At 29.0% G+C, this 22035-nt stretch overlaps 1 protein-coding gene across 1 annotated transcript in view; it reads left to right on the top strand.

Annotated features, from left to right (window-relative positions):
* Nucleotides 1-22035, top strand: part of LOC112683477 (zinc finger protein 541-like) — a gene marked incomplete at its 3' end in the record, with an annotated part of 248287 nt that overhangs the window by 15500 nt on the left and 210752 nt on the right. The window contains exon 2 of the mRNA XM_025554528.1: nt 19892-19960. Coding sequence (XP_025410313.1) covers nt 19943-19960 — 18 coding nt within the window. The remainder of the gene's footprint in view (nt 1-19891; nt 19961-22035) is intronic.

Raw genomic sequence — 22035 nt, 5'->3', positions numbered from 1 at the left:
ATATATTCCGTTTTTAACGAGTTATATTTAAATTTACGTATTAACTAAAATATTTTATAACGAGTTATATAAAACGACATAACAAAATTCAATATAAATATATTCGACACAGGTTTCCTCAAAAAGTTTTTATGGAAAGACTTAACAACATTTTAGTCTTAATAAAATGACTGAATATAATTTTTTATAAAAATAAATTTAATTTTCTATTTGAGTCACTACTGGTCTTGAAATATTTTTTCAAGTCTAAAAATTATTAATATTTCAAAGAATATATTTAAATAATATATAACACTGTAAACGCCATTCATCATATTCATCATTAGTTGTAAATTATTATTATTTTTTTCAATTTTAATAACTATTACATTATATACGCTTGAATGTTCGTACCGAGAATGTAGTTTTTAAAGAAGAGTATAATTTTTCCAAATTCTTATGGGGTTACATGTCGCTTCAAATGCACAAAAAATGATTTTTGTTGTGTTTGGCACATGGTGTAAATCTCAAAACAACAACTTAAATTTACGTATAAATCACGGGGAACTTTCTAACATTCCTGGTGTTCAGGTTAAACGAGCTGTACTAGACCTAAGATTTTATTTTTAACATGCTCTGATTTTAAAGTGGAAGGTGGGACTGGTACTGGCGGGTTAGGGGAAAGGGTTAGTAGGCGGGTAAAACAAATCATTTTCGGTTAATTTTGATTTATAAGCTTCAAGCCGTTTCATTATGAAAGATTCGCATCATTAAACATGTATATTTATGTATGTATATATGTATGTATATTAATTAAATATTTTATATTTTTCTTTTCGTCGTTTTCCTCCTTTGATATAATCGTGGTTTTGAAAATAAATGTGTGATTCATGTCCTCATCCAGCACACTCTTTACGATAGTTAATGTGAGACGCGTTACGGTCTGAATACTTCAAAACAGGAGGATATATTATGTGCGATCGTGTTTGTGTCTAAGGATTTAGATGTATCCGGTAAACGTCAAAAGTTGCGGCGGAAAAAAAATATGTGTACCACATGAATACGTGTGGTCATAAAAAAGGATCAAAAGTCTTGTTTAGTAAATTTCTTTGACTATTGAGATGAAAGTGTTCTGAATTTTAAGTCTTTCGATTTCAAAATACTCACGCAATTTCACGAGGTTGTAACTGCAATAATCGTTATTGAATTAATCGAAAACAATGGATTCATGTAAAAATTACATTATTTTCATTCGAAATTGTAATTTGCTCATGGCTGAAGAATTCTGATAATATTATGATTTATTATGGGTTTTGGTTGCATACAATTTAAAACATAATTTATTGTCAATAACAATAAATGATAGTCAATAAAACAAACAATATTCAATAATTAAAATTTTAGTTTGACAAATGTATTGATTGCTTTTTTATTTTTAACATTATCATTATTTATTTAACTATTGTATTGTTTTACGTAGAATAGTATGTATCGCTTACTGACGATTTTCTCGTTGATTCGATCAATGGCCACCGCAGAAATCGGTTTGTTGGACGGATTTTTCGACAAGCCGGTAAAAGAATCGTCCGGTGTATTCGGAAATTCTGAACTATTTCCGTACCGATACCACAATGACGGCCAGGATCAATCATCGGTATATGCTCGTATTTCGTAATAAATATTTTTATATTGAATGCCAAGTATCGAAACCACCAAATTATTTCTAGATCTATAGTTCTCAAAGAACTACGGTAAAAATATACCCGAGTAAAGAAATATTATACTAATTATTATCACCTAAAATATTTATCTATTTACTTTATTTATTTATAAAAATTTACTGTTTTGCTTAATAATATTATAGTTTGCCATTATGTGCTATCGCATAGTTAAATAAAAATCCGAGGTTCGTAATACATTTTTGTGATCAGTTCATCCTATATACTTACCCCATAAATCTAGAACATGCAGGGTACTATTATGACATTATACTACATCTATCGTGTATTTAAATTAACAGAGTCGATCCAAAAGAAAGGTAGCAGATACCTTGTATTGGGACAGTCCGGATTCGTTGGCTAACAAATGGTTTTCTTCGGACGATAAAGACTTTTGCCGCGTGGCCAAATCTGTTATAATCGTTTTCGCTGTCATCGGATTTGTGGGCCTGTTAATATTTTGCGTATGTGTTTGCAAGATACGTTTTGCTAACAGTTATTCGGAAATAAATTGCCGAAGCAGTTGCAGCGAGTGTGGGAAATGTAAATCGTAACAATTGCGCGAGTTCGGAACGTGATGTGGGTAAGGCGTGTTAGCAAGAAAACGGCCGTTTTTTTCACATAATTTTTTTGTTTGTTTTTCATCTTGTCATCAACGATGGTTTTAATTTTACATAAAATATACACAATGTACAAATGTATAGCATTTTTACTATATTGATTGCCTTAGAAAAATATATGATTTCCAAACTATGATAATTTATTTAGACAGCTAATTTTAAATCCCACGTTCTACTAAATGCATTGAAATACCATATAGTACTAAACATGTTAAAAATAAATAAACAAATTAAAAGTTAATAAAATGTAGCATATATTATTTTTATACAGTTATATTTAATACTTTTTCGTATGTAAAAAAAAAATTGAATAAAAGTATATTGGTTTTACTGTTTACTTTATGTGCATGTTTTACTTCTCGTCCTTTATTCCAATCCCTCAAGCACGTCGATCAATGATTGAAATTTTTTTCTTTTTTTTACTCATAAACGTATATTCAAAGGAATGTATACTACGGAATCGTATCAGTTATAATTGTTGTCATTTTTTTATTTCATACAAAGTTTACGCGCTTAATTCTTTTATTATTATTTATTATTTTTATTATTACTCCATATTTTTCTGGAACTTAGTTTTTTTTTTAATAATCAAAATGAAATCTATAGACTAGGAACCATCCAAATAGATAAATATTTCACGTACAGCATAAATACACATGCATCATTACGTTTAAGTTCAGTAAGTATGTACAGGTACTCTCGTATATATTATTACAATTCTTGAAAACATATCATCGAGAGTGCAATAATAATGTACAAAATAATCTGAGCCCGTGATTTGTTAACACATCAGCGGATTTCAAGGCCATTATTTTTTATAGATTTCTAGCTGAGTGAGTGCATGTAGAGTACACGTGTAAATTTACTTTTTTTTTTCATTTTTTATTTTTTGTCCCGACGAATTAAAAATATTATATTAAAGTGCAAATGGTGGGTGCATTTTATTCCGTTAAAACGCGTATACCTCATGCATAAGTGTGGGTGCGTGTGTGTTTTCGTCCAACTAAAAAGGTCGACGGACGATGGCGCAATGAAAAAAAAACCATAAAAACGTTCCGTATATACGTCTTTCGTTTTATAGGTTTTCTCGCGAGTTCATTTGAAATAATAATAATAGTAATAGAGTGAAAAAAAAAAGTTCTTAGCTTAGACTACGCTGTACATGGGCGAATAGAGATTTGTGCTCACGCAGGACGACGTGGCTGATAGGTATACAGTAGATAGAGAATTTCCGACGGCAAAGCGGGACTGATGCCAGAAATAGATTACACTTTATACGTGCAGGTGGCCCCTACGCGATAATAACGAACGAACGCGCGCATTTTATTTTTCCTATACAAACGGTTTTGCGACTAAAAGAAGAAATAATAATAACAAAAAAAAAAAATAAAAATAAATAAATAAAAATAGAACGATGGGAGGAGGATGGAAAAACAAGTGCAGTGCTAATATACACGAAATACATTTAAGTGCTAGTAAAAAAAAAATAATAAAACAAATCTATTTCACGCGAGGTCGTCCTCTTGAGAGGAAAGGGTTAAAAAATGTAGTGGCGTCCAGTAAGAGGTGGTTTTGAGGGTTTAAATCCTCCTCCCCTCTTCCCATTGACCTAATACTAAAATATAAAAATGTTAAACAATTTCGGATCAGCATAATTGTTCTGTTGCATATGGCGAGACGCGGTGATGGCATCAATCGTTCAATTATTACGAGTGAATTTTTCCGTTCCACCGAAAACTGCATTATTATTTTACATACACTATCCCAAAGGCATAGTTTACGTCGAAATATTTTCTCATTCATTCAACACTGGTTTTGAGTTGCTTTTATATAGTACTTGTATATATTTGTCCATCTCAATTTGGACGGACTCAGACTGATCGTATCGTTTTACTTAATTTAATCTGTTACGACCAAAGCGGTCAAACGAATATAATATGTAACAATTATTATTTTAATATATACGAGTACTTAACTGTGTTTATTATGTAGTAATGTGATATTTTAATATGTATTCACTAAGTATTGGTTGTTAAGGCAACATAGTATAATAATAAATTGAGGAAAATGTACCGTTAAATCTCTGAAAGACCCAAAACTTATATTAGTTATAATTATGTGTTAAAAAAAAAAATAATAACATACAAAATATTAAAAATTACAAATAATAATACAAGTATAAGTTTGAATACATGTTGTCATCGGAATAATCATGAAATTATTGCTACTGTAAAAAGTGTTGGATTTATGACCTATGTAGTTCATCGGTTTATTATTTATTTATCACGTACACTAAAGCAAGTCGATACTTTAAAAAACCGGTAAGATATTGGTGGGGGAAGTTCATTATTTGTTTCTTTGGTCCTTAAAATGGATAACAGTAATAGGTGTAACTATTGAATTTAAAATAAATAATAATAAATTTCTTTAGTAGAACTATTCAGGCCAAAGCTTCTGAATAAAAATATACCGTTTATATAGATATTTTACCATTTTTAATCTAACTGTAGGCAGGTTTTTGTTTATCAACCTGTTTAAAATTGTCTTCTTTGACGAAGGATACACTTTTTTTCAACTAAAAATTTAAAACATATTCTATTTTCATCCCATGATTTATTATGATTTGATAGACCAATTTTTTTAATAAACATTTAAATTTAAAAATTGACGTAAAAACAATATATTCTGTAAAAATCGTACAATAATTTACCTTAACATCTATAAAATAAAACTCTGACTTTTGATTTTTGAAATTTTCAGTCGTTATTCAGTGTTAGGTAAGTATATAAATTTAAATGTTAATAATTAAAAGTCTTATCCAAAAATAAAAATTTGAGTATTTATATATAATTATTATATAATGAAGTATTTTCAGTTTTATATTTAAACCAAAATTTTTTAAAATATGAAAAAATGTCTTTAATATAGGGTGAATGTTTCAAGTTTCTTTCCACATTATTTTTGGAGTTAGGATTTAAGAACTAAAATCTGAAAAATGAAAGTCTCGTTTATAGCGTACTTTTTTTCCGTTTTTACTCGGTATCTCGAGTAAAGTCTCGAGCTGTCTCGAGTTAATCCTAAAACTATTGAGATTTTGGAAAAAATGACCCTTTAAAAGTACCACCGCGGGCCGGCTTTAAATCTAAAAAATTGCTAAATGAATCTTTTGGACCAGTATTTCTATCCGAAAAAGTGTTTACATAAAAATAAAAATAAAAATAAAATATCATTGTAAAATCAAAAGATCCTTCACTTCACTTAGAATCCGAAAACATTATTAGTGTTCGAGCCGCACATTCTTTGCACCGTCGGCACTCGTGCCACATGATTCGCGTGTCCAAAGAGACTTGATATTGGTCCATCCTGATCCCTCCGCCGCCGCCTATCATAGTATCCAGCTTCGAGTCTCATCGATTATCGTGCGCGACAACATCGATGGAGGCGTACAGCGGTGACTCGCCACTTTTCATTTTTCAATTCATTCTTCTTTTTTTTTTTTTTGTTTTTCACTTTCTTTCTTCGCGTCGTGGTGCCGCCTTGACTTGTGTACGTTTTTTAACTTGCGGTCGCGTTTTATTTTTCTGGTAATCAACGCGTATACGCCTTTTCGTCGTCGTCGTTATATTCGACATAAGTGCGTCCTCGCCTCTAATCGTAATTAATTAACGTGTGTGCACCTTCGCCGTCGCTATTCAAATGGGGAGTACGTTCGTGTTGTTGCCTGGTTCATGTGTACTGTTGTTTCATCGTTGCTTGTCTGCAATTCGCATCTCATGGTGTCAAGAGTGATGTCCATAATTTCCATTGGTCGGGTGATAGTCAAATCGCTAATTATTATTATTGCCATTATTATCATTGTAAAAATCTATGAACAGCGAATGAGCTTCTGGTCATTTATATTATAAATATTTGTTAAATTATTATTATTCTGGGACGCTTCATAAATTTAATATTTGTATATTATTATTATAATTATTTAACTCAACGCACATCCATTGTATGCCTTGTTGTTTTTCAATCAATCGTCGAATCGGTCTTCAATATACTTAACCCGCAACCAAACGCGAGTCTTGGCGGTTAACTGCCACAGCCGTAAGAGGCGCCACAGTGTTAATAATTAGTAATAATGATTTGAACAATATAATATTTATTAGTAATACAATTATAATACTAAAATAATAAAAATCACAATAATATCAATAGTCATAACAATAATCATTATAAAATTAACCACTAATTTATTACATTAAATAATAAAATATTAAAAAATTGAATTTAAATTATGTTAATTAGTTAGTATAAATATAATATAAATTATATGATCGCAATTTTATTGACTAGTATATAACTGATGATATATTTTTAATTCGAAACTGGTCATACACTTAAAATATAATAATGCTCTAGGCTAAGCAATTATTTATTTATTTATTTCTATATATAAACTATTTATTTATATATTTATGACATTAACAATTATGCTTAATTTTCGGTAATATTTACATTATGAGTACGGAATGCGCTAATTTTAAGTTATCTACCAAAACATTTTAATTGAACATAAATATTTTTAAGTATAAATAAAAATTATTTAAATAATGAACTGTAAGAAATCGTAAAAATTGAATTGATGAATGGCAATTAACAAGATTAATCAAACAAGAAATAAACTATTAAGGGGGTCGGATAACGTAGTATGTTTTATGCGTTTAGATAAAACAACGAAAATAAATTTAACTTATGATAATTTTTGTAGTTAGATTATAATTTAAACTAAGCATATAAATTTCTTGTTTTTTCCTCTAGGACAACTAGGTAGCCAATTTTTTAATGTTTTATACCCAAGAAATCATATAAACTATCTAATTAATTTTTTTTTTTTTTTATTATAATTTCAATATTCTTTGTTTTTATTTAAAAAAAATAGAATCTTAAATAGAAAAAAATGCTTCTTTGTCATCATAGCAAACATATTAAGAAATCGAAATCTTTTTTCAAAATTAAAATTTGACATCCGAAAGTCGGGTAGAAAAATTTTATATTTGACTAATGCACAACTCTTAGTTAAAATAATTTGATAATAATTACTTTTAAAATTTTGTATTAATGCTATTAAAATTTAAAGACTATAATAAAGTGTGAAGAAATACTCGTTTATTTTTAATTTTTATTAAAGTACCAAATTCTATTCTATCTTGAATAAATTAAGTCTATTTTTTAACCAACGAAATACCATCTGTTTTATAGAATAGTGATTATTATAACGTTTTATTATATTACGTTTTCGCCCTGAAGGTTTGACGTCGTTGTGCATAAAACTACTATGTCACTGTAATTTCGGTAAATTTGATCAAAAAGAAAATAATGACACAATTATGTCTGTCAATTATAACATAATTAATTTATAAGGAACCTAATTAGTTTTCACCATTAATAAGTTAATTTATTTGTAATTTCAGTAAACGTTATATAAAACAGACTAAACACTAAAATTTCATAATTTAATGAAACGATCAATTATATCGAATACATGTTTATTAAGAGGCGTCAATCAGATTTTAATATTTTTAATAAATTAAAAATACTCGTATAATAGACGCTTGTGTTTTCATAAAAAAAAGATTCATTCAAATTTTAAATAATTACCTACTCCAGTCATATATTTACATAATACATATTTTGTTTTTTTAATATACAAATTAAATATGCCTTATCAGTAATTTTTCAAAATGGGTTTACAACCAAACTACAAATTGGATAATACCATTATTTATATAATGATAGGATGTTATTTTTTAAGTTGCTACTGTAATTTTCAATGCTACTATAAAAGCTGGTTAATATTTAATGATTTTGATCAAACGTCAAAAAAGCGTAAAATCTTCTGTCACTTGTACACAATAAAAATAATAATTTTAAAATTCGATAAAATAAAAGAATTTATCGATACGAACGTTTTAAGATTGTCTAAATTGACGGACAAATGAAAAGCTTATAACAATAATTCATTTTAAATAAGATAACTCAATACGTTATTGGTATCTGACAGATGTCTAATCAAACAACATTTCTGTACTACAACACAAGTTCAGTGTTACAGGAATAGCATATTTATAACTATACTCATATATTACGGATTGTGTTTATGTAATTATATCAATTTTCTAATAAATAAAAAAAAATAAACCTTAACTGCAGTTATTTCCGTCAGTGGTAGCAGACGTTAGTTTTAACGCTATATCCGTTTAAAATTGTACGCTTAAAAATTATCTTAAAGGGCTCCCCTTAAAATTATATTTCTTTATCCTTCATACCATTTGCTCCGGGCTCCGATTAACCTACAAATACAGTGCTATGTCGTTGTAAATTGTCATCGTGACTCGTAATTACACGGATCTTCTAATGACGCGTCGTCCGGGTAAAGCGACGCCGTATTTTCTCTTACGAAAATAATCATCTGACAACTTAATGGGAAAATGTAACCAATACCAAGGTCATGGTGGCGTTAATACTTCTGGCTGTGGAGTCGGCTCGGATACTTAAGCATCGCTGAACAAACTGGCATTTGAATTTCGCACAAATTATATGGACAACAAGATGCCAACTACAAACGCAACTTTCACTAGGTGGTTTTATTTGATTCGCTTGTGCACGATCACCGGGGTCGATCGTTAAAATTTGATGTATAATGTCGGCTCTCAGCCCTCCACAGCTATTTTCCTGACCCCCCCTCCCCCTCGTCAGCCATGCCATCCACTAGACGATGGTCGGAAATTTATGGTAATCGGCTTACGAACATGGCCTCTACTCTCTGCTTCAACCCGGATCCTCTTACTTCTTTCCTCTCGCCATGCATTCTTTCCCTCCCTCTCTCTTTTATACACATACACATTCAGTGAAACTGCGCTGTCCTGCATCTTCTGCCAAACCTTTCCCGTCCGTCCACGTCCCTTTCCTTCGGAGCCTGTACAGTTACTTTGGTTCGTAGAACTCGATAGTCGCACTTTGCTACATTTACATACATACTTATACGCAGGCGAAGAGTTTTATAATGTTCCCAAACGGCTTTAGTATAAGTGTAGGGTTCGAGGCGTATAGCTGGAGTTCGTGTAGTTCACTGCCAACGGGTTTCTATATTAATTATAACGATATTTTTAGAAGAACTAAATTTCACGAGTTATACTAACAAAGATGATTTATATGCTTATATATAATATCCCACAACATAATCTCAATAAATTGCTGAAATAATGATTTGGAAACAGACTAACAATTGATTTTTCCCCTTTTTAAAATACGTTATAATAAAACAACTCTGGTGGCAGTAGATGTCTGATGAAATGTAATACAATATTAACAATATATTTTCTTCGTTATCACCGACTTAAGTTTTTCACATCAAACACTGATGTTCATACAAACATACAGTATAACATATAAGTACTCGTATATAAATATGTTAGTTCTAATTGCATTATATTTGTATAAAATTAATGTGTTGTTATACAATCGAATGAACGTATATTCTTTTATTTTGAAGTGATTTTTGTATTTTTCCCTGTAAGTACAGAATATAAATGTTTAAGCGTTGGTAGAAAAATTCGAAACACACATATTATTAACTATAAATGCTTGATTAAGAAATCAAACGACATCACATTGTATTGTAATAGAATAATGACCCATTTAATGTATTTGCAGATCAGTATTATTTGTATGAACACAACCCCGTGTTAGCTTTGGACAAAGCCAACTAGTGAGATATCAAAATTATTCAAATGCCCCAGTTTATTGATGATTTAACATCTGGATTAGTTACAGTGAGTGATGAGAGCAAAAGCTTAAAATCGGAATATGCTGCCGTTCAAAAGCGAGCAAACGACCTCGAGTTAAATATTTTAATAACTTACATCTGTCACACCAAGTCGATGTCATTTCTAAATCGCATTTTTGTTGAATGGATAACATCAAAGTAGAACGATTATAGTACTCTGCGATTTCTATAACGGGCTAGTGATTGATTATCGTCCACCAATAAAAAAAAAACTTATTTTAATGAATTATCACTGTTAAAAGAAGTCCATTTCCGGTCAAACAGGCAGTGTTTTCAATTGTTCCTATTTAAATATATTTTATATTAGTTGTACTGGATAAAAAAATAAATAAATAAAATAAAAACATTTGAAACATGGTTAAAGTTCTTCAAATGATCCATTTTAATTCAATTATCATTATCCCTCTTTATTAATTTTTATTCTTTAATCACTTTATGACTTATGTTTATCCAACAATTGATCAAATATAATATCATATAACTCAACATTTTCAAATAATTCATTAAACATATTTCTAAAATCTAGATTTAAATTAATTTTCTTTCTTATATGACTCAATTCTTTTTTCATTAAACTATTCTTAATAAGTTTTTACCTTTATTCAAAAATATCAATATAATGCTTATAATAAATTTTAAGAATACTGAAAATTCATTTATGTATACTTGAAGGTATTAAATTCAAAAGCTAATCATAAATAAAAATCAGACATCAATAAACTAAAAACAAGAAAAAAATTGTATTAATATTAATAAACATTTAATATATTCGTACAGTTATATAATTGCGATTGTTTAGTACGTAACATTTTATAATTCATATTTAAATACAATTATTTTTTTCAACTCGATAATTTTCTGTTAAAGATGTATTTTTAATATTGAAATATAATTTATTAGCAGTAAGACTTTTTCTATTAAAATAATGTTTACAAGTCTGCTTGAACACATTGTTGTCTGAAATAATTTTGCTATCGGAAAAAAGTGACTTTTAAAATACATTTCTAATGGAAGTAATTTTTTTTAAATTTTTTTTTTAACGCATCAATTATAATACAATTATTATATTAAATTATAATATAATTATTTTATTAAATTATAATCATCATAATTATAATAATAGTTGGTTTCGATTTTATATTGTTTCTACTTAATATATCGCTTATAATCTTATACAAAACTAGAATTACTCATAATACGCTTCATTAAGTATTATTAGTTTTTACCTTCATAATTTTAGCACATTTTTTCCATTGTTTTATGCTGTATTAAAAACACGTTATGATCGTTTTCAGTGTACTATAGATCAATGTAGTCCAACATTTTTTTAGTTCACGAACTGTTTCATGCAATTATATAAATAAATGATGAGTCGAAAAAAAAATCAATCACTGAAACCTAAAATTTAATAATAAATTATAAATATTTTATTAAGTAAATATATAATAGCTATAAATTGATATAATAAAAATGTTATCATTATTTATCGTATTAATGAAGCTTTACACTTCAAGACAAATGTTTAAATTATGATAAACTGCAGTCACATATACTTCAGAGAATCATTAAAGAAGTCTCATTAGATCTCATGGATATATTATAGATCAGGAATGGGCAACTCACAGTTACTAGAGGGCCAGTTTTTAGAAAACTAAAATCTAGCGGGCCAGAGCATGGAAAAAAAAAAGTCATTCAAAATATGAATTTTAATTAGCATTTATTTATATATATATACACGGAAATAATGAATTTAACACACACGACAGCACGATACGAATGATACAAAGAAACTGATATAGTTAAATAGTTCCGTATAAACATCTATGGTTGAAAGTTATACTTATACATACATATGACATTTAAACATTTAACGATGCTTAATACTAAATAAAAATTATTTTTTCGATGTTATGAGTATCGACGATAAACTTTAAAATTGTATAATGTAATTTTAAAATAAAGTACGGGCCAGATAAAAAAATCTCATGGGCCGCCAGTTGTCCACCCCTGTTATAGGTGATTGAAATAAATTGTTATGGTATAAATTACGTGAACATTTCTTTTTCAGTAAGTCACGCTAACAATAACATTAAAAGTAACATTTTTTATTTTTAAACATTTACAATGAGTGATTATCTATCGATATTTTTAAAAATAAAAAATGTTAACACATTTCTAGGTTTAAAACATTTATATAAATTTAAAAATTATTCTTGACCAAATGTTCCTATTTTTTTTTTTTTTTTTTGAGTAACACTAAATAAAATGATTCAATTTTACGTTTGGAAAAATAGTTTTGGTTAAGTTTCACTATCCGAAGTAGAGGTAACTTAAAAAACATTATTCTACAATCAATTTATTCCTTACTTTGCTGTGAATTAGTTGTTTTTTTCAAATAAAAATTATATAAGAACTATAAGAGCTTTTAAAATATTTTCAAACAATCTTCATGTTTTCGGAATATTATCACCATTTTTTTAAAAATGTTCGAAGAAAAAAAATAATAAGCTACCTGTGTTTTTTTTATTGAAAATTTTAAATTATGTTATTTATGATACATGTATGAGATTAAATTCAGATATTTTTAATTTACAACCGTTTGGATATTATTTATTGAAGTATAAATTTAATATTTTTGGAACGAAACAACTGAATTCCGCCTCCTCAGATTCGAATATTGCTGCGTGAATGGATATTAATATTAACAAAGATTCTAAAATGGAGTACTATTAGGTCAAAAAAGATGGCACGAAAAGGTTTTAATGCGTTTTAACAATTGTAATGGAATATCGTCGCCTATACGTATGTCTGTTATAGTTACAAGAGCTAGTAGGTTGACGGCACGGGATGGAGTGTCGGCAAAGAGTTCATGCAAGCGGAAAAATAAAGAGATGGGTCGCGCCCCTCCTTTCGATCTTGGGAAATATTGCGGCAAGAAACATCATTAGAGCAACGGTTAAAAGACCTTGGTGAAAATATTGTATGGGGAAAAAAAAGAAGGTATAAAGGAATAAGAAAATTACAGCACCTCGTCGTCCTTTTTGCGTTTCCGTCTACGAATAGAGTTTCCATCTTAAGGTCTTTTTTTTCTGTATATATATATATGTGTGTGTGTGTGTGTGTACATAAAATTTAAAAGTCATATTCACTTCTAGCAATAACGATCACTGATTTCTTGAAGTTGACTTGAAAATTCTAATTGTCGATGCACATAAACGACCAAAAAATCAAACTACCTATGTTCCATATACCATACAATTATACACATATTTTTCGATGGTTTTAATGACACTTAGGGTTTAATTTAATTCTTTCAAATCCATAAATCATATATGCATCTTTAAATTTTTAAAATATTTAAAAGGAAATGTTGTTGTTTGCCCATGAAAAAAATCCATAGCTGTTTAGATGAAAAATAAAAGGAAAAGAAGATTAATGCGGCTTAAAACATTTTTTTTTTTTTTTTAATGTGATTAACTATTCGGTTCTTAACTTAAAGTTGTAGACACGGATCTTAATTTGTTTCTCAATTGACAAACCGTCCCTGAGGGGTAACTCTAATTACATTACCGTAGTACAACAAAACGTGACAAGTTGGTAAATCTCAATTTAGTTTTAAATAATTGATAAATCATGTAAATTTCTCGGTTTATTTTTGTGCAAAAGCGTTTTATCTGTCCTCCGGTGGATTGGAATATTATATTGTTCATTGGAATAATATTTTTTCATTTTTTTTTTCATTCCTCTTAAAGTTGTTCATAAATGTTTTAAATTAATATATTCTACTCGATGAACGCAATTTAACTATACTCGTGTTATTTTTTTTCAAACACAATTCACATACTCATGAGACCCTTTTATGCAACTTTAACCCGTGTGCAACAAATTTAATGACTTGTCTTATCTCATTATTACTGTCAGTGCCGTTCTATTCCTCGTTTGGCTCTTCTTCGTCAATTTAATCTTATTACTTTCAGGAAATTTGAGCCCTTCGAGCGTTGTAAATTAACACAATTGTTTGTGTATCACGTACACGATACGTGACGCATTGTGTCGACGGAAAATAGTGGCCTTGCCACCGGAATAAACAAAAAATTAAATAAAAAGTGATGAAAAATTCTCTTGAAAGCGTTAGCCATTTACTCTCTTCAGTCCAAATGAATCACATAATTTATTCTTTATCTATCAATGATTACACCACAACAAGGATCATTACACAAATGCAGCTGATATGTTTGTTGACCAAATATCATGAGTATTTGAGGATTTTTTTTGATTTCACTTCGATAACAACAAATTTTGATTAGCTCATAATTTTCGATTAGCGAAAAACTATAAATTAATGTATCACTTTATATATATATATATTCTGTATGGTAGGCTTCGATTATTTTCCACGAATAAAAAATCGATCTTAATTATGATAATCATTTTTATTATAATATTTCATGTTTAAACGATTTTTATTTTTAATCCCACATTTACAGTATAATTTAGGTTAGGTTAGAATATAATACTAATACAATTATTCATAAGCTTGAAACATTTGTAGTTAAAATAATGTAATATTTTTATTTTTATTTAAATCAACTAGTAATAGGATGGGTTATATAAATTGTTTACAAAAAATACATTCGAAAAATTTGATATATAAAACACCTAAAGAATATTTCAAAGTCCGTTTGTATTGAAAAAAATAAAAGTATTCTATAATATTCGTCTCGTATTTTCCATAATAAAAATTGGTTTTTACCTCCTACGTTTTCCATTATAATGAACAACACCATTCGATATTTTTGTCTTTCACGAGATACCTAGGTAAGAGAGAATATATTTTGGACGTTAGCCGAATACATTCTAAAAACAAAACTACTCGCTACATTTTTTTTTTTTTATACTCTAAAGCCGGGTCATCGGGAATTTCGGTAACGGATGGAATTCGAGTCCCTGTAGAAGATGCTCTGTTTGCCGACAGCAATGTGACAGCTAACGAGTGTAGTGCACACCAACATATCGACCTTGACGAAAACATCGAATTTCAACCGGAAGTCATTTTTAAAATTGGGATATTCTATTCTTAATTATTCAACACAGTAATTATTAATACGATATAATGTTTGTAATGATGTTCGAGTTATTTTGAACAAAGAGTTAATTTTAACAAATATTAACAAAGAGTCATCAAATTTTAGTTCAGGTTAAATATAAACACATAATTTCATTGCCATAAGATTAATTATAATTAAAAAGTAATTTTCGAATATATAATATCATCAAATCAAAGGTTGGAGATTCTAAGATCAAGAAATACGTTCTACAGAAATTTGTGATTAACAATCATCCATAGTTATCAGAGATTTATTGATATTTAAGATAATGATTGATGATAGAATATTTTTTTATTTTTTTTGAGTAACTGTTTAAATCTATGATTGTGTTTTATATTTTGTTATATAACAAATAATCCAGTATAGTCAAATTTCTTGATTTTTTCTGCTTTTTAATATACGCGTACCTTTATGATATAATACAGCATAAAACAGACATGTATCTTTAAAAAAATTCTAATAATCAATCCAAAGTAGACAGTAAACTTTTCAAATATATTTCTTAACTTTTGTCTTATCTTTATTTTAATTTTTGTTTAAGTTGAGGTATCGGTTTTTATTCGTTTTTTCCTAGTCATTAACTAATGGCAAAAAGAGAAACCTTTATTAAAATCGGACATAATTTAATATTGTATAATTTTCCGATGTGAATTCCATAATATTTAAAAGGGGCTCTTTACTTTGAGACGTTTGGCCGTTTAATTTTATTAAGCTTGCGATACAGCAAACGTTAAAGTTTAACTGTTAATTATATATATAAATATAAAACATATTGAAATCATACCCATATACCCTTGTTCGTTTTTCCAGTTGCTCAAGCACAGAAGGGTCTCTAATTAATTAGCGTATCCGTCACAGTGTCCTACTGGACGAGAAGTATGTATATATTTCATTCGGAAGGCTTATGATTCCGGTTTAATCTTAAATGCACTACATACATACATATATATATATATATATATATGACGATCGTTCTTGTATTACAAGCGACCGTGGTAACCATGGCTACCGTACGCGATGTAAGGACATCATATTATTATTATTACTGCTATGTGTTCAGGGGCTGGAGATGTTATCGAGAGTGTAACGGGTCGTGGAAAAAAGTTTGGTCATAAATACGAAACGTCGACGACGGTATGTATGGAATAGTTTTAAAACAAATAAAAATCAAAGACGAATTTATTGTCGTATCCGTTGCCAAATATATCGTTTAAAATTGTTATCATACCATCTGATTTTCTGTATTGACTCACTTCGATCACTCCACAATCCCTATTTACCTACAATAAATTTTTTGGATTTTTCGACGAAATCGTATTTTATTTATTTTAATTTTACTTTATTCACGATTTGTGATCGCACAGGCCGAAACAAGTGCGTGCGATAATCGCTAGTTAAAACGTCGATACTGCAAAACTATAGTTTTTAATAATAGTTTTTTGCTACGAACAATGTTTACATTTACAAAATATAATATTCTGTAGAATTAATTGTAAATATATCGAAAACATGCAAAAGATGGATTTAAATTTATCTTCCAGTAACCTGTCACCTCGTTGACGGTATTCAAATTGGAAAATATGATCTATATCGATAATCATTTTAAGTGTATTATAACACATTTCTATATGGTATCGAAATAAATTTTTTCTTTGGAGAAAGTTACAAATAGTGGAATTTTATTGTTATTAGTATTCAATATGCGCTTTTCTCTCTCTCTCTCTCTCTCTCTCTCTCTTTCTCTCTCTTTTTCTTTCTGTTTATTAATATTCTTGAGCAAATTTATGTCATTCTTGAAAAATATTCATAGTTTTATTAATTCAGCTATTTATAATTAACCATCATGGTGATTTGATAAATCCATACATCTGATTTATATTTATATTAAAATAATAAACATTCCAAAAATCTTTTCCATTAGGTATAACAATATTTTTATTACTCCTACACCGAGTATATGTTTCGTGTCGCTTTTGATATTATAATAGTGTAAACATAATAATTCAAAGTATGTAAAATATAGAGACGTCTTCCTAAACAAATAAGATGTTGGATGTTAGATTGTAGATATAGTTATATGAGTTTGATCATGAAATTATTGTATAATTGTAATATTTTTGTAGGCAAATATGTGTATTAGAAGGAATAATCTTTTAAGAACTTTAGGATGGGTGACCGGGACTATTCCAAAGAATTTGTGAAATTGGTCTTAATGCACCCTAACACGCGGGGGTACATTAAGAGGGGGCAAAAGGGGAATTTTCCCTTGGTACAAAATTGAAAGAAGCGTCAGGGTTGGTTACTTTTTGAACTGTGGTAATTAAACGTTATATAAATCGTTTAAAAAATGTATGTCTGGAATTATTTTATATGAACATTTAAAATAGGTTATATTATAGGTAGTAAATCTATATACATTCTAACCAAAGGGTATCACTAGTAATCTAGTACTATCTAGTACACTAGTATCTTATAAAATATATTTTTCTATAAAATTATTTAAGTAATTAAATCTTAGTTATTATTTTACGTTTTATATTAATTACAAATATTGTGTATTATTGTACTGAAATGGGGAAAATTAATTTTGAGCGTATTGAGTGGCTTCTTAATGAAAAGTTGAAGACACTTGTTTCAATTTTCACTTTAGGAAAGATGGACGGAAAACAGGTTGACCTTGAGTGAAAAATATCATAAATACGGCCCTGTGCCCACGGGCTGGGCATACTGTATCTAATCAACAGTGGTTGTAAATTAAGCGTGATTGGCGATGGACGAGGTGGGTAAGTTTGCATCGTTGCCGCAATCCGGTATCGAGTGAGTTACCACACGGGGCCGTTTATCAAACGGTAAACAAGAACATTAAGGAAGGGACGTGAAGGTAAAACGTTCACTTGAGCACGTTCCCACCTGTTCACAGCGTGAAGTGCGCACAGCGAGTGCTGAGTACGTATTTATTGTGACACATACCTGTTGGACTTTGTCGATGATGATAATAATAATAACACGGAGTCGAGCAAACACGGGCGTGGATGGAAAGGATAGTTCTGGAGAAGAAGAGTTAAGAAATAACGGGAAACGAACCCCGCGATATCGGCGGGCGGTTGGTGACTGAAGAGGACTGCAATGGAGGGGGTAAATATGCGAAAGCAAAAAAAAAAAAACTAATTGAGGTCGTCGCACTGAAGTCAAGTGTACTCGTGCACACGCGGAACTTATCTGCTGAGCACGATAAGCGGAGGTGGAAGCGATGGTGACGAGCGGATCGAATTGGAACACTCGATATAATAACACGTGCCATAAGTGTACGACATTGTTCTTTTGTATGTTCTTTAGCCGCAGCAGGTAGTCGCGCGTCTACCAGATAAAAGTTATTCCATTAGGTCGTTTGCGTTTTGGTGCACGTGAAGGGACGATTCGCACTCCACCGCTTCGCCGCAGCCTTGAAACTTTCCGGCCCGGGCATGTAAAGGATTTAAGTCATAAAGTGTTTCGAAAGATTCTGCTCCTCTGGTACATTTTATCTATTATTCATAATCCCATTTATTCCGAACATTTACTTAACCCTGCTCATAGGTCGTACAACTTTCTAACAGCTTACCGGTAATTATATTACGTTTAAAACGTTACGTAGACACGAATCATCCAGAAAACACAATGTATGTGCGTGTATCTGTTCACGGGTATTTTCGTATGGTGAAAAGAAGTAAGGACAGTTTATGATGCTTCTCTTGAGTCGGCGAAGTATTAAAATGTAATATATGAATCACATCGATGGTCCAATAGCGCTGTGCAACTTATATCAGACAGTTAATACGTAACACGTACAACTACTAACATTTTTTTTTTTTTTTGTTTGCATAATATTATTCATCTAAAATGTATACCAAGAAAGGTAATCTATTTACAAATGAAATTGTAGTATATATATATAGTTAGTTTGTAATCAAGTTAAAAAATGCAAAGCTATAGGTACCATTATAATAAAGGATTGTGACTAATGTTTTTTTCTTTTTCATAAAGTACAATACTTTTTGATTAGATATTAAAATATGATTAAATACCAATGCTTTTTTTAAGGGATAATAAATAGAATTTAATAATATTATAACATTAGTGAAAACACTATAAAAGTATATTACCCAAATACCCATATACCCAATAACTTCCCTTTCATTAAATTTCCATCAATTTACATTACGTTTCCAATTCAAATTCAAACTTGCAATTACTGCACCTATACACAAAATATTATTATAGAATATAAATTACTTTCAAGTCAATATTGTTTATAAACTTGAAGATATTGATTTAAGATAAAAATTCTTCTTTTTTACGAGTTATTTCAGACTAATTAATTTGATAACTCCTGGGTAAGAGTAAAATATTTCGAACTACACAATTTATGCATTTAATGTGTAACTATTATATTTCATTTAATTGCAATATATACATAGCTACTAAAATGTATGGAGATAGGATTTTTTTTTTTTTCAAAAAAAGTAATGTAAGATGAATGACGCTTCATTTATTATAGTAGATTATTTTAAAAATGTTATTTTTCCAACTTTTTTTCATACTTTACTAATATGTTTGTTTAATAGGTTTTATAATTGTTTAAATTTATTTCAGATTGAAGACGATTTAGCAACATATGTTGGCGCCGGTTCCAAGGTGAAAGAGATGACAGCAGTAAATACTGTAAGTACTGCAACTAGTTTTTGAAGCGTTTATTTGGTTAACTCCCATTTATTGTTATTTTAAATTTTTTAATAATTTGTATTGATTTTAATTAAAAATAACATGCATGATTCGATTTATGACCAGGAAATAATTACGAGTATAAAATAATTTTCACAAAAATTGTTCACATATTAAAATCACCCATTGATTTTATTGTGTTTACTTATGCACATAGATGGTATAATATATTACATTGCAGCAGTGGTGAATTTATGATATACATGTCGAAAGTGTCACGTTGATACATTTTTAATGGCACGCGAAAAAATTGAAATTATTTAAAAATTTTCCACAAAAATAAGTTTTTTATTTACCAATTTTTATTTTTAAGATATTTAAAGAAACAAATTATGATAATATTAATAAAATAAATTGAGGATAATATATGATAATATTTTTTATACTTTCAATTTCTCATCAACTTATGTTTGTGAAAGTTTATTCTTTTTAACGAATTAGATTTAATCGAAAGAAAGAAACGCTTTGGATGATAAAACAATGTTTGTCTGTGTTCCATTAAAAATGACATAGTACACATTTGATATCAACATTTTATCCGATAAGAAACTTGATAAAATAATAAAATATATAACTGAAAATTTAAGGAAATTTAATAAAACATAATTTATAAAATTACAAAAAAAAATATGATTTACTTAATAAAAATAATGTAGTATATTTGTAATTTTATTTTTAATCAAAATATAATTTCCTTTGGGTACGTGAACGATTTTTAAAACCTTGATTGGAAATGCACTTAACTCAAAAAAGTTCACATATTCTGTTATATTGTATAGTAAGTATGTTTAGAAATTATTTTTTGTGAGCTTTTGAAGATTAATCGATCGTAATCATATAATAAACTCTACAGAACCTACAACTGACTACTGACTCTTTTCGTGTCAAATTAACTCAGTAATAAAATCGAATTATCGTTGTTTGTTCAACAACATTGCTGTTGGTAGAGAAACTACCAACTCAGTCGAGTTAACTATACCTCGTAATGTACCCTAGGAATGTAATTGGACATAAACTTTTCGGGAGCTGTAGTGACGTTATAAATATTAATATTGTGCATATAAGTCGTATGCCATATAAGAAAAGAATTTACGTTTCATGAAAATTGTTAAAAAGAGAAAAAAAAAGTTACTAAGGTGCTTTTTTTTATGTGAAAGAAAATCAGAAAATAGCAGCATTTGGTCCGCCATAGAGCGTACGTACATACTCGTACATATTAAAATATGTATTATATATATTATTCCACCCTATGCTAAAGAGCTTAATAAAAATAAATAAATTCACATACGAATATATTATAAGTACGGGACTGCTAGTTTTCTAAATAGGTGTATTACTACCACTCAGGTCATTAAAAAAAAATAAAAAATGTACACATATAAATATTTAGGAGAAAAAAGAACCAATGGAGTATGTATCTTATGTATTCGAGTACCGTGATTACTGATACGCTTATTAGGATTGGAATTATGAATATATATATATTTATATGCTTAAATCGGTTATTTATAATGGCTCCTACCGGTGTTTGTGTGTGTGTATGGATGTTATTTATATATGGGTGAATGGTATATGGATGGATAAGCATTCATTCTACTCTTTGGAAATTACTTTTCAAAACTGAAAAATGCACACGTGATCCATATATTTATCTCCTTAGAAATTTTTTTTTTTTCACATATATTTGCAGTTTGTACACGGACTGCGCGTTATAATATTTGTAACACATTTTTGACCTATCATTATTCGGAGAAAAAGTATAAACGTGGGGTCTATGTGTACTTCAAACGCTGATCACTTACGCGCGAATAGTTTCAAGATATTATTATTTTCCATCGTAAATTTTATGTATTCTAAAATTATGACGTTAATACGTTCAAAAACACGCCGCAATGAACCGAAATCAATTCAAAATTTATATTTGAAATAAAATTTAATACATCTAATTGACCATTCAGGGCACATGTACACACACACACACACACACACACACACACACACACACACACACACAC

This window comes from Sipha flava, unplaced genomic scaffold, assembly GCF_003268045.1.
Source record: "Sipha flava isolate LNK unplaced genomic scaffold, YSA_version1 227_pilon_pilon, whole genome shotgun sequence".
NCBI classification, from domain to species: domain Eukaryota; kingdom Metazoa; phylum Arthropoda; class Insecta; order Hemiptera; family Aphididae; genus Sipha; species Sipha flava.
This window is presented reverse-complemented; position numbering and strand designations above follow the sequence as displayed.